The following is a 12,720-nucleotide window of genomic DNA, read 5'->3' on the forward strand; positions in this document are numbered from 1 at the left end:
GCGCACAGCATAACAATTTTTTGCAAAAGTATAGGTATCTCGCCTGCTATAAATAAGTGGCGGCACCTGAGTTTGATTCCCAACCACGGCTAACGTCAGCGGTACCCCCTTGACCAAACACAGCACGGGTAGGCCTTCATCCAGTCATTGATTGACAAATGTCTGTAAAATATTATCATAAATATGTTGATAATTGTGTTTGTTTCACTCGCAAAATGCAGTATGCAATGAAGCAATTAGCTGATTTTGAGGCTATTAATTACCTAAATATTGGACTCGACTCCTTTAAAAACGATAGCTTCACCCACATCCAACCTCCTGAAGGCAGGAAACCCCATAAAAGCCATGCCCAGCATGACTGTGGCTGATGATGATGATGTCAATGACGTCACCAACTCTGTAGAGCAATCAATGCCTTCAATAACAATATGTAACACAATTCTTGTTCCTGGGAAGTAAGTGTTATTTGTGATTGCTTATGCGTAAAAAGTATAGAAAATGGCTATTATTCCCCACAAACTTTGCTTTTGTGATCAGGACAGTGATATTTTTTATGAGAAAACGGACGCATTTGTGTCTTTTCGTTCACATAAAGTCAGAAAAAACAACATATTAATCAAAATTAACATGTATTTATATTAAAGTAATACAAAAATGACTGCAAAAGATTTAGAAGTGAGTAGTTTTTCGAGATTTACGATTATACTGTAAATCACTTTCACGAATCAGCCCCCAAATGTAGTCTCCCATCATGTTCTCGTTATACTGTCCTTGGTAGCGGCGTTCAAAGTCCAGTATATCCTGGTGGAAGCACTCGCCTTGCTCTCCGAGTACGCCCCCATGTTCTCCTTGAATTTATCAAGATGAGCATCAAGGATATGGACTTTGAAGGACAACCTACAGCCCATTGTGCCAAAGTTCTTCACCAGAGTCTCAACCAGCTCCACATAGTTTTCGACCTTGTGATTGCCCAGGAAGCCACGAATCACTGCGACAAAGCTGTTCCAAGCCACTTTCTCCTTACTAGTGAGCTTCTTGGGGAATTAATTGCACTCCAAGATCTTCTTTATCTGTGGTCCGATGAAGAGACTGGCTTTGACCTTTGCCTCAGACAGCTTAGGGAAGATGTCTTGAAGGTACTTGAAGGCTGCCGACTCCTTATCTACAGCTCTGACAAATTGTTTCATAAGGCCCAATTTGATGTGCAGTGGTGGCATCAGCACCTTCTTGGGGTCCACCAGTGGCTCCCACTTGACGTTGTTCTTCACCACAGAAAACTCGGTCCGCTGTGGCCAGTACCGCCTGTGGTAGTGCGCCTTGGTGTCCCTGCTGTCCGAAAGGCAAAGTTAGTAGGGAAACTTGGTAAAACCGCCTTGGAGAGCGATTAGGAATGCCAACATTTTGAAGTGTCCGATGACCTCCTAGCCTAACTCATCGTACTTCAAGGCGTCCAGCAAGGTCTTGATGCTGTTGTAATCGTCTTTGAGGTGTACCGAGTGAGCCAGGGGAAGAGACGGGTTGTTACCTGTTTGGAACAGCACGGCTTTGAGGCTCCTGGATGAGCTGTCAATAAAGAGGCGCCACTCATTCTGGTTACAGGCGATTCCGATTGCCTCGAACAGACTGGTCACTTCATTGGGCCATCTGATTGTAATCAGATGACCCAATGCTGATACGGCAGCAAAATGATTTGCTCGCATTTAGAGGCAACTCCAGTGTGTCAATATGAGTCGCATATTGGCGTAGGGACGTGTCGGTAAAGCGCACAGGCAGAGCCGTCCACCAGACTAGTGTGGCCGTCCACCAATCTAAGTCGTTAGTACGATTTGTTTTGGTTGTTGTTCCAATTAATGGACCATCCATAAATAGTTAACGTGTATTCATTTGCAATAGGTTATGTGCAATACCGTGCCACTGCAGTTGAATATTTAACGGGCAAAAAATTATGAGGGGAGTGAACATTTAGCTCGGAGGCCCCGACAATTGAATGTGTGCCAACCAGCGGTGAAGATGGAAAGGATGCTTTACTAATCCATTTGAGAAAATAAAGTTTGGATGAATACCACTGTGCATCGGATTCACTGGCGGCGACGATGATAATGACGATCGTTCTGAAAATATCATGTTTTTGTCTAATTTGATCCAAATTGTGCTATCGGCATCCTGGCAGGAGATGAAGTATTCTTTCAGATCTCTCACATAAGCCCCAGTGAGACTCGTTGTGTGAAGAATGGCCCACGGAGATGGATAACACAGAGCTACCCTCTAAGTTTCCTTCAAATGACCTCTGGTGCACACATTAGAGGGTAGCACCCTCCCTCCCCACTCCACATGTTGGAGCGATGTTTGTCACGTGACATTCAAACTAACATTTCGTTCTCAGAGCCAAATTCTGTCCAAACTAAGAGCAGACCAAAACTTAATGTGTGCAGTCAATTGGTGACGAGGCTAAAAAAATATATCAACTCACTCCACTTAAGAATTCAGTTTAAGCGCAGGCAGATGCCTAGATTTGAACTCAGGATATCCGATGAGTTTCGTGCTCTGACCTCTGACCTCTGAGCCAATCAGCCACCACAGATAATCAACTTTTCTTATTATTGTGATATGGATAAATTATTGTGAGTGTGACCATGCATGGGGCATTGCATGTGAATGAATCGCCATGGTTTGAGTTATTGTTAAAAACAACATTAATTGTTATGATAAAAAAAGAAATCTGCAGATGTCCTTTGAAAATGTCTCAATTTTATATTTAATGGGTATTGTCCGAAGTATGAATACGTTATACTGTCGTACCATAATGTATTCCTCAATAACTAAATAGTGCATACGTATTGTCCAAGATAACATTTCATATTTAATAAAGACATAGCCCACAAGAGCATAGCAAAACAAGACCATTACATTAAAAAAATAAACACTACAAAGTAATAAAATCTATTTTTAAAAAGTTTCATATCCAAAATAATGCCAACTTGTTGAATAAGCACCTTTATCCGACACGTACACTTTTCTATTCCGCTTTGTGTTTCCGCATACACGGGAACGAGTGCCAGTCCCTGTATTTGCTCTTCGAGGCGGGGGGGGCAGAGGAGGGAGCTGCAGGAACTGTTTGCATGGTCAAACGCGTGAAGGTGTTTATCTTGTCATGGCAAGGGGGGGGGGAAGGTCTGTCAAGGAAGAAGGCTTGGCTCGATTAACAGAGCAAGAGCACACCCTAAGCCATGTGAAGTGCTACGATCCATTCAGACTTGCCTGCAAATCCCACTTGCCTTGCGATGGCTTTCCATGCCTGGCGGTCACTAATGTTGAGATTTTTTTTCGGGTTTTGCTGCTGCTGCTGCTTTGTGTGCTTGGTCTGTGAGGAGCGTGGATATAGATTAAACTGCTCAGCCTTGGGAGAGGCCGATTGTTCTGGGTGGATGGGATTAAATAAAAAATAAACACGCCTACAACTTTTCTTAAATATATATTTGCCATCCTGCACCTATGCATAGCATTTTATTCCCACAGACAATGTTTTTGTAAAAATATTTTTTTCGCCTCAAATCTGATAATCCTTTGCCCATCGACCTTAAGAATATTCTCGTTTTGGTTCAATTAATTAGTTCAATGTGGACCAGTTTAATTTCATGCTTCTTCAGGCAAGCTGATGCCACAATCCCAGCCACCTGCTCAATTTTCTTGGCCATTCAGCCCCTTAAACATCCAGAGAGAATTGAAAAAGTAATGCTGATTTGAGCATTCTCTAAAATATTCGTAGACCACGTTATGATATTTCACCGTTTGTTTTATTTATTTTATTTCCTCATGTAATTTTTTTTCTGTGCACATGTTATATATCAGGAATGTGATTAACTCGAAGGAATCTAAAATATATTTTGTGTGTTTATTTAACAGCCATTCCATTTTAAGTTGGCTCGTAAAAATAGGGCACCATATGATTTTCGCTGTGTTTACCATGTACAATTCAAATTCAGACAGAGAGAACTACACAAGCACAATATGACAATATACAGATTTATGGAGAACAAAGAAGCCGTGCCATTTTAGCAATTACAAAATTACACGCAAAAAAAACAGTTATCTACAAAATGAAATACACACTTGCTATTACATTAACCTTAAGCATCTAAACCCTCCTCCAAAATTGTATGGTGACTAACTGTGTATTCCTTTGTGAAATTAACACTCGCATCTGTATGAATAACACCGTGATGAATGAAGTACAACTAACTTGACCCATCATCCTTTTGCTCCTCATGTGACTACCGCATGCGTTTGTTCTGTGGTTTGTCCCCTTCTCCCTCCCTTCCCCCCCCCCTTTCTGCCCTCCACCCTTTCGTAGGTGCAAAGAAGGCTACTTTGGAGTGAGGTGTATGGAAACCGAGCCCCGAACTGATACAGTTATTAATGGCAAAAGTATGTCGACGATGTTTTTATATTCTTAACCGACCAAGGCCTTTGGGGAAGGTCACCAAGGCTGTTGCGATGCCACCTGTCTTTTGGGAAACTGGACTTTTCAATTTGGGTGACATAAATCCCACATTTCCATAATTATCTTTGTTAATTGGTGTATTATTTGGATTTTTATTGTGGTAGGTGCAATTTCTCTATCAGCAATTACCTAATAATATACGGCACAGTATATATATAATTACTCCGTAATTGTATTTCAAATTCCATATTGGTACAGATGATGAATTTTGATTTGATTTAGATTTTTTTCGCAAACTATCTATGCTAATTTGAGACATGTCCTGTAACCCTCCGCTAATGACAGCCAGTTTCCTGATTGCTGTCTCTGGCAGCAGTTGGAAGCTTTCCCTTGGGGCCTTGTTCGGGATGCATGGTTATGGGGCTTCATGGCAGTGTTTTTGAGTTCAATCTCGTTTTTTTTGTTTTTTCCTTTTTTTTTTCTCTGTGATCTGTTTTTCCGTCAGGTGTCCCACCGACTTTACAGGCGACCGCTGTCAAACCTCGATAATGGCCAGTTTCTACAGTACGTCTGGTTTCTTTTACTGTCTTACCCTCCCACTCCTCTGAGCCAGACAGCGTTCTTCCTCTGGGTAGTCACCCACCGTAGATGTTTTTTTTTGTTATCCCCATCATACGTTTTGAACATGTTCAGTGCTACTAATTTTCTCCCTTCAGCCATTCTTGTTCAAGCTAAATCGTTCCGTTGCTGTAGTATGTATAAGTGTTATGGTGGCCAGAAAAGATATTTCGTATGGCAAAGCTTCTGACATCTTGTAACTTTAATTTGAAAATTAAATGTAAGTTTTACGCTTCAGTAATTTTTTTCTGCAAGGGCAATACAGTTTCCTTTTATTTCAGCGTGACATTTTCAGAGCACAAAAACATAAAATACCAGATGGAATGTGTTTTAAAATACCTTATCTGAAGTGTCCATTTTTATCCCAAGTAACGGCCTTATTGCCCTTGCAAAAAAAAATACCATTTTGTTTTCTGAAAATTTAAATCATATATTTCCCCTGCCGGTACAGATCCACTGATGTAAATTCGAACTGCTTGAGCATTAAAAATATTCCAATTGCTAGGATAAGGGGAATTGAATTATTACAATTGGCCCAAGAATGCAACAGTTTTTTTCGTGGCAGCCAATCTTCATTCATATGGGAAATATTAGAGTTTCAAACATCTAGCCTTGATATTATAGTATGTCCATTTTCCTCATTATAGTTACGACAATTAATTTTACCACCAAAAAATGAGTCTATGTTAGAGACTGACACCATAATAATGAGTTCCACTCTATTCAAATATGCACTATACATACATTGCTATATAATTACTAGCAAAATATTGTTTTAAGGCAAAGTCTATTGTGCATTGGCGCATCGTGACGACTTAAAAAAGATGAACTCATGTTGAGATGTGTAACTTGGCAATGCAAGATATCAAAGTGAAGCCCAACAATTTGTTTATCGCAGAAATAATTTGTTGGGCATGTGCCAAGACTTCATACTGTGTTGTACTTTAAAGTTGTACGGCCAAATTTGACTAAATCTTTTGACAACTACGACATCGCATGTGTATGGTACATCTCCCCCATTCGTCACTTTCAGATCATTTCACTAACTTTGTGAGGTTTCTACCGACATGTGCACAAGCTTACCACATATAGAGTTTTGTGATAAATTCATTATAGATTGTATGTACAGTGCATATATGTACCAGTAGGTAAAATAAATCCTGGGCCATAAATGTGTATTGCCATGTTATATATACTGTATAAATTGCATCTTTCAAATGATGTCATCTTTCATAGAAACATTATCTATCATTTGTTTTTAAGAAGCCCATACCTTCTATCTTTTAAAAAAATCTGTAGTTTTTTTTTACTAATATTTTAAAATAAGCAATATCCTAACCGTTAATATAATTTGAAAAAAGAAAATCTATATTTTATAAAATGCTCATCAAAATTATCGAAGCAGTACATTGGCTTTCCCTTTATTTAAGGTGCTGCTTGTGTGTAAATGCTGTGGATGCTGGTTTTATGTGTACTAAGTCACTGTTTTGTTTTGGTGGTGCGTGTTGCTTTAAAATCTGTTTTTCTTAATTTCAATCAAATTCTTCCCAACATCCGTGTATTTCTCCTCCTCCAACTTCTTCATAACAAAATAATATCTATTCAAACACATGCTAAACACATTTTTTTAACAACCTTTGCTTGCCTTTTATAGTTGGAAGAGGTAGGTTTATTGAAGAGCTACACAGACATAACTTAAGCGTTATGTTTTGTAATTTGTATGCAGTATTGCAGGACATTGTTACAGAATTCTTTAAAGTGACACATGTAAGTTGAGATAGTGTTGCTATCATACTTTTTAGAGACGAGCTCATTCTCATCTGAAATGTTTAACTGCTATGGAAATTTCTATAAAAACTTATTTTAAAATTATGAATATGCAAATGTACATAATGTACACAGTAGTCTGCTATAAGCACTACAGAAATATGGAAATGGAGGTCCTTCAACTGTGCATAATTGCGATAGAGGGAGAAAAATATATAAAGGTGTACCCCATTTAACATCCTATATTAACAAGGATTAATTTGGTTGAAAGTTTGGCTATGCTTAGAGCAGTAATTGAAATTGATTACAGATCAGAAAAGTGACCTATTAATAATCTGATGAAGCCATGCCGGGCATCACACTGAGATAGCAACATTTATTTTATTAAGCATCCTACACCTGAACAGCGTTCATGATAGATTAGTGCACTAAAAATGGTGAGGGATGGTTATTGCCACTACTAAATATATATTAAAAGATAGGTTGCTTTAACTAAGGGGCATTTAAAAATTTATAATATTATTTACAGCGCTTGGCAAAATGAGATTTAGAAAAACACCCAAAGTAGCATATGTTACAACCCTAAAGTCACATTTAGCTAATTAAAAATATAATTTTACAACATGATTTGTTCTATTAATTTGCAAATAGCTGACCGCAGGTATATTTATTTTGCAATTACCCCATTGCCTTGGAAAATTGGACGCAAAAAAAAACCCGTGTTATTTACACTGCGTTAATTTATTTATCCTTCAGTATTAACAAACACACAATGTTGCGCAGTTTAAATAATACCGCGTAAAAATGTAGCCGTCACTTAAACATTCTAATGGAAACTTGCATACATAGCCTGCATTACAAGACCGCCTGAAGTGTATATTCAGGGTAATCGGCCCTGACGCTTGCAATCAGCCAGCGAGGAGTGGAGTAATTCCTCTGCACACTGGCCACCGATCTGCTGGCTTGGTAGGGACATGCTTTGCTGCCCCTTGCTTAATGGCACCAAAGTATCCACTTTGAACCCTTCCTATATCTCACGTTGATTGCCCCCATACCAAAAAATATAATTGTTTTTTAATTGCGAAAAGCAAAACGAAATTCAGAAAATCGAGCATAAGTTTGTGGGAGCATGTTTGTTATGTGCACTGCCGAACTGATTTTTTTTATTTATGGAATATTTAATGTGCTTTTGCATGTGTTGTACATTCCATTATTCGTGTAAAAACATAAATAATCATTATTTATATATTTGTTAAGTTTATAAAAAAAAAAAATTGGTATATAAACTGCAGACAGCAATGAATTAAAATTGTTCATCCACCGTGGTTTAAACCTGAATTGCATTGGTGATTGAACACAATTATAGAGCGAAATTTGTCTTAATTATGGACATTTTAACAATGCTTTATTTAATTTTCAGGCAATGCTTAAATAAACGGACAGTTAAATTAAATAAGAGAATAGGTTTCCACATTTTTTCTAGCAACAAAACAGATGTTAAGATGTTAAAACATTAAACTGAAACCTTTTACAAGGAATCGTGTCTGCATTAACCACAATACTTGTGGTCAGAATGCAAAATAAACAAAGGTTTCAGTTTGGTGTTTTAACATCTTAACACCTGTTTTGTTGCCAGAAAAAAAGAGTAAAACCTATTCTCATATTTTGGTACTGGCAAAGGAGGCCCCATGATGAAGTTGAATTAAATTTCTAGCCAAGTTTACAACAATGGTACTCAATTTATTTGTTTGCAAAGATGGTTATGCACGATGGCTTCAATAGTCGTGAACATGTCCCCGAAGTTTAATAAGCAATCTCAAACAATTGGAAGTATTTCAACATTTGCATTGGAATGTGAAGCCACCATCCAATGAAATGTTGCCTCAAAGATATTGCCACCAATCCTTAGCCATATTGCAGGATTTATGTGTGATGCATCAAATGTAAGTACAATTGGCAGACTATTTCTGGGCATATAATTAAACCAGTTATATTTACAATGGTTATCTTGATGAAGGCAAATGTAAAAAAATCGATAATCTTACAAAGTGCAGTCTAATTTTTGAATATTCGACAGGCTAGCTCGTCAGGTAAAGGGAGCATTCAATCAAATCTTTGGAAAATATTAAGTAACATAATTAAACCAATTTCGCGGTTAGCTTCATTAAATAGTTTAACTGCATTAAAATGTTAAACCTACTTCTAATATGTTATAAATATATATATATGTTTTAATAAAATACAAATTAGAAATAACCATAGTTGGATTTTTTTTTATATATTTCATGAGATCACTTAATAATGAACACCTTCGCCAAAGAAAGTACTAATCCTACTAGAGCGTGACACCCATGTGTCATTAAATGACAGTGGAGGCGAAATATATATATATGTGCTAGCCAATTCAAAGTTAGCACTGATTTTAGGCGAGATGAAATCTTAAGCAATTCCCATTATTTACATGTTACTCAAGGTGAACTAAAATATTGATAATGCAATAACCAGTTATTGACCAGAGTTTCAATGAACAAATAAAATACTTTTACTTTCAGCTTTTTTGTAGACAGTGAATAAGATAATAGAACACAAGACACTTAGTTCTCCAGACTCTGTTAGTTCCTTTATGACCCTGCAAATATTTTAAGATTATTTTCATACAATTTCGGCTCTGTGAAATTCCATGTAGCAACGTTTCACATGTATTTACACAATAGCCACCAACCTCCCTGTTTAATTTCAGTGTTAATTTAACTTTAAGCAGAAATTTCTGATTTCATACACGAGTTAGTTTTATTTTCTATTTTGACACTACATTACAATGTCACATGGTGGCAACGGTTGAGGCATCCCATTCCATGAATAAAACATTCGATTGAATTTGTGATTCTATTTGGTGCCATTGTCGTAAAGGTCGGCAATAGATTTTGATTACGTGACCTGACATGATGATCATGAAGGTTGAAAAGGATAAACATGAATTAGCGTTTAGATGATTGTTTTAGGTTTAAGCCTGATTCATCAGCAGAAAAGTAAAACATTTTAGAACATATTAACCAATAACTGAACTCTATAGCATACAAGTTGAATTTGCATAAAAATGTACAACTAGCAATGAAATGGAACCAGACAGCATCTATTTAAAAGCTCGATTAAACAATATCTCACCGTTATAATGGAACAAAATGCTAACCATTCAAAAATCACGTGTAAGCGTACAACGTGTTGTTGGAATTGCAAACAAATGATCAATCATCTTAATGTTAGTTAAATCTTCACAAAAATTACTAAATATGCATCAATTAAAGGCGACTATAATTAAACATGTATTATCTATCCATAACAGCAGTGTACAGGATGGAATGTGCACCCATTGCTTTTTTTGATGTCTCATTGGTTAAAGGTCCTATTTGCATTTTCGTCACAAATGTGCACAATGGTAATTTGAATCTCTTCCCCGTAAGCTTCAGCTCAGGGGCTGCGCGTTTGTTTAAGGGAATAATTTAAGATGCCAACAAGGGGCAGCGTAAATTTCCAGCCAAACACTTTTTTTTTTAGGCTGCTGCATAAAAATAGGATTTTCCCATTTATCTTGGGCACCTCATTTTCCAGCTGATCCAAATTATTCGCCCACTGTTAGGTTGGTCAAAGGTAAATTAGAACGTATGAGCTTTACATGCTGAGTCGCACCGTGGGTTCAAACTAATCATGGCCTTGACTTGCATTGGCATTTAAAATAGACTGCATTACTGCAGTTGAAGGGCTGTAGCTGGTTAATTGCAGGACAACGGGTGTTCCAGTGTTTTATTTAGTTTTCAAATTTTCAATCTTTACGAAGCAAAATTCACATCCTTATCTCCCTACTTTTTTTTCCTACAGATCCTTAACTAACCAAGTGTTCATAAGTGCCGAGAGTGTGTTTCCCTTAAATTACTTCTGCATTTTTATCACACTGTTATCTGAAACATCTTTCTTCTGTCTCCCTTTGCTTTGTCGCCTACTTGCTGTCTCAACAGGGCACCTGGGGATTGAATTTATGGGTATGGTACTTGTGTTTTTATACAGTTTTCTAACAAATGCTCACGTGTATTGTCGCCCTAACTATGTTGATTGTCATTAATCCTGCACTGCATGACAGATGTGAAATAACAGCCATGTTTTTTTTGTAAAAACTTTATGCAAACTGAGTTTGTGCACATTTTCAGTCAATGCATTTTCATACCACTGTCACACGAAGCATGCCTATGGTGTACATTCAGATTCTATTAAATATGAATTTAATCTCGTAAATTCAGACAGATTCATTATGCTAAAATATAAATGTAATAATTTGTCAAATATGTGTCATCTTCATGCACAAATTATTTAAATAAACACTTTTCTGTATTACATTACACAAACAGTTTTCAGAGATACAAAAACACAATATAATATGGTGTTAAACACAAGTAAAACTCTTGTACGAATACATATTCATATATATTCATCGTTAATTCCTGAGAACCAAAGCAGTATTTGTTTTCAAATCTCAAGATAATAAATAATTAACGAAAACATATTGCAGCAGTTAACTTACAAACATTAAATCTAATTTCAAATTGCTGGAGACAAATGTGATATATGATAGCATAAACACTTAACAATCAAACTCAAGTACTGAAATTAATGCAGTATTGGGAATCATGATTTTAAATTGTGTGTGATGAATTGAAGATCATTTTAGAGGAACACTGCTTGTGAGAGTGTAATATTGCTCAAGTTCCTTTTTCGAAAATTATTTCTTTTCCAAATAAATGCAAACGTCAATAGATGAAATGTATACATAAATACATGTACTCTTTGGTTCTTTCGGTAAAGTCACGTAGGTATAAAACATTAAATAAATTTAATCACGACGTTTCGGGCGCAACACAAATCTACATAGAAATAAATGTACTTTATGCAGAGAAACAGTAACATTTAATGCAATTTCCCTTTTAAAATGCCATTTACAATTTGTTTTCCGATATTTTTTTGCACATTTCTACCCGTTACATTTCAAATTGCCATTACATTTTAGACATTTTAATTTTGGGCACAGCTATTGCTAATGAGCATCAATTATGCAGTGCTGCTCAGAAAAAAAATCCACAAACACAACCCACATGCACACAAAGACATGAAGTGAATGGAGTTTATGCATGAATGTTATGCATGTAGAATTGAGTTTTCCATTTGCTCATGTTCATAATTTCAGCAGAGCTCTGTAATCCTTTATCGCATGGTTGCCATCCCCCATCATGCTAACAAACCCATTAAAATCTTGGCAATAATTTGATGTGACAGTATGCAGATTGCCTGCCATTGCTTTGATCATAAATTGCTTGAATTGATGTTTATGCATTTCACGGAGGCTCTCATCCTAAAGAAAATTCAATGTGTAACTTATTTTGAAAAATAAGGTTTTTCCATCTTTTCAAAGTTGTGTTTTAAGATCAAGCTGTGACTGGAATTATGTGTATAAAAGCCTAGTACGTCATCATATATTTAGCCATAAATACTGAGCAGCCAAATGCTGTTTTTTTGTTACAAATACAAACATACACATAAAGGTTGACTCGGATATTTTGAGTTTAAAAGAAAAACTGTAATTACATAAATTTTTGTTATTGCTAAATTCAAACTTTCCAAGAGCAGTGGTGTTGATTGGAGAAGCCTTGCCTTGGAGATTACAACTCCAGATGATTGCTGTGATTAATATTATAAATAACGTACAGCTCATTGGTCGATCCATTACCTGATGAAGGTCTTCCTACGCCATCTCAGTTGTGGGGGTTGTTTGGCCATACTTCTACTGGTCAGTCAAGGGAGTCTTCGTGTCCTGGAATCAAACCGAAGATGCTGGGTTCATAGGGCAG

The 12,720-nt window shown here is 36.7% G+C and overlaps 1 protein-coding gene across 7 annotated transcripts in view; it reads left to right on the forward strand.

Moving 5' to 3' along the window:
• The window catches only part of LOC144934126 (pro-neuregulin-1, membrane-bound isoform-like), a 496,144-nt gene that overhangs the window by 455,811 nt on the left and 27,613 nt on the right, over window positions 1–12,720 (forward strand). For 5 of the 7 annotated variants that reach the window (XM_078859575.1, XM_078859576.1, XM_078859580.1 and 2 more), the window contains 2 exons: window positions 4,352–4,425; window positions 10,840–10,863. In XM_078859575.1, the coding sequence (XP_078715701.1) occupies window positions 4,352–4,425; window positions 10,840–10,863 (98 nt within the window). Of the gene's footprint in view, window positions 1–4,351; window positions 4,426–4,946; window positions 5,006–10,839; window positions 10,864–12,720 lie in introns of all 7 variants that reach the window. The other 2 variants (XM_078859577.1, XM_078859578.1) reach the window with 1 other exon arrangement.

This window comes from Lampetra fluviatilis, chromosome 9 (assembly GCF_964198595.1).
Source record: "Lampetra fluviatilis chromosome 9, kcLamFluv1.1, whole genome shotgun sequence".
NCBI lineage: Eukaryota > Metazoa > Chordata > Hyperoartia > Petromyzontiformes > Petromyzontidae > Lampetra > Lampetra fluviatilis.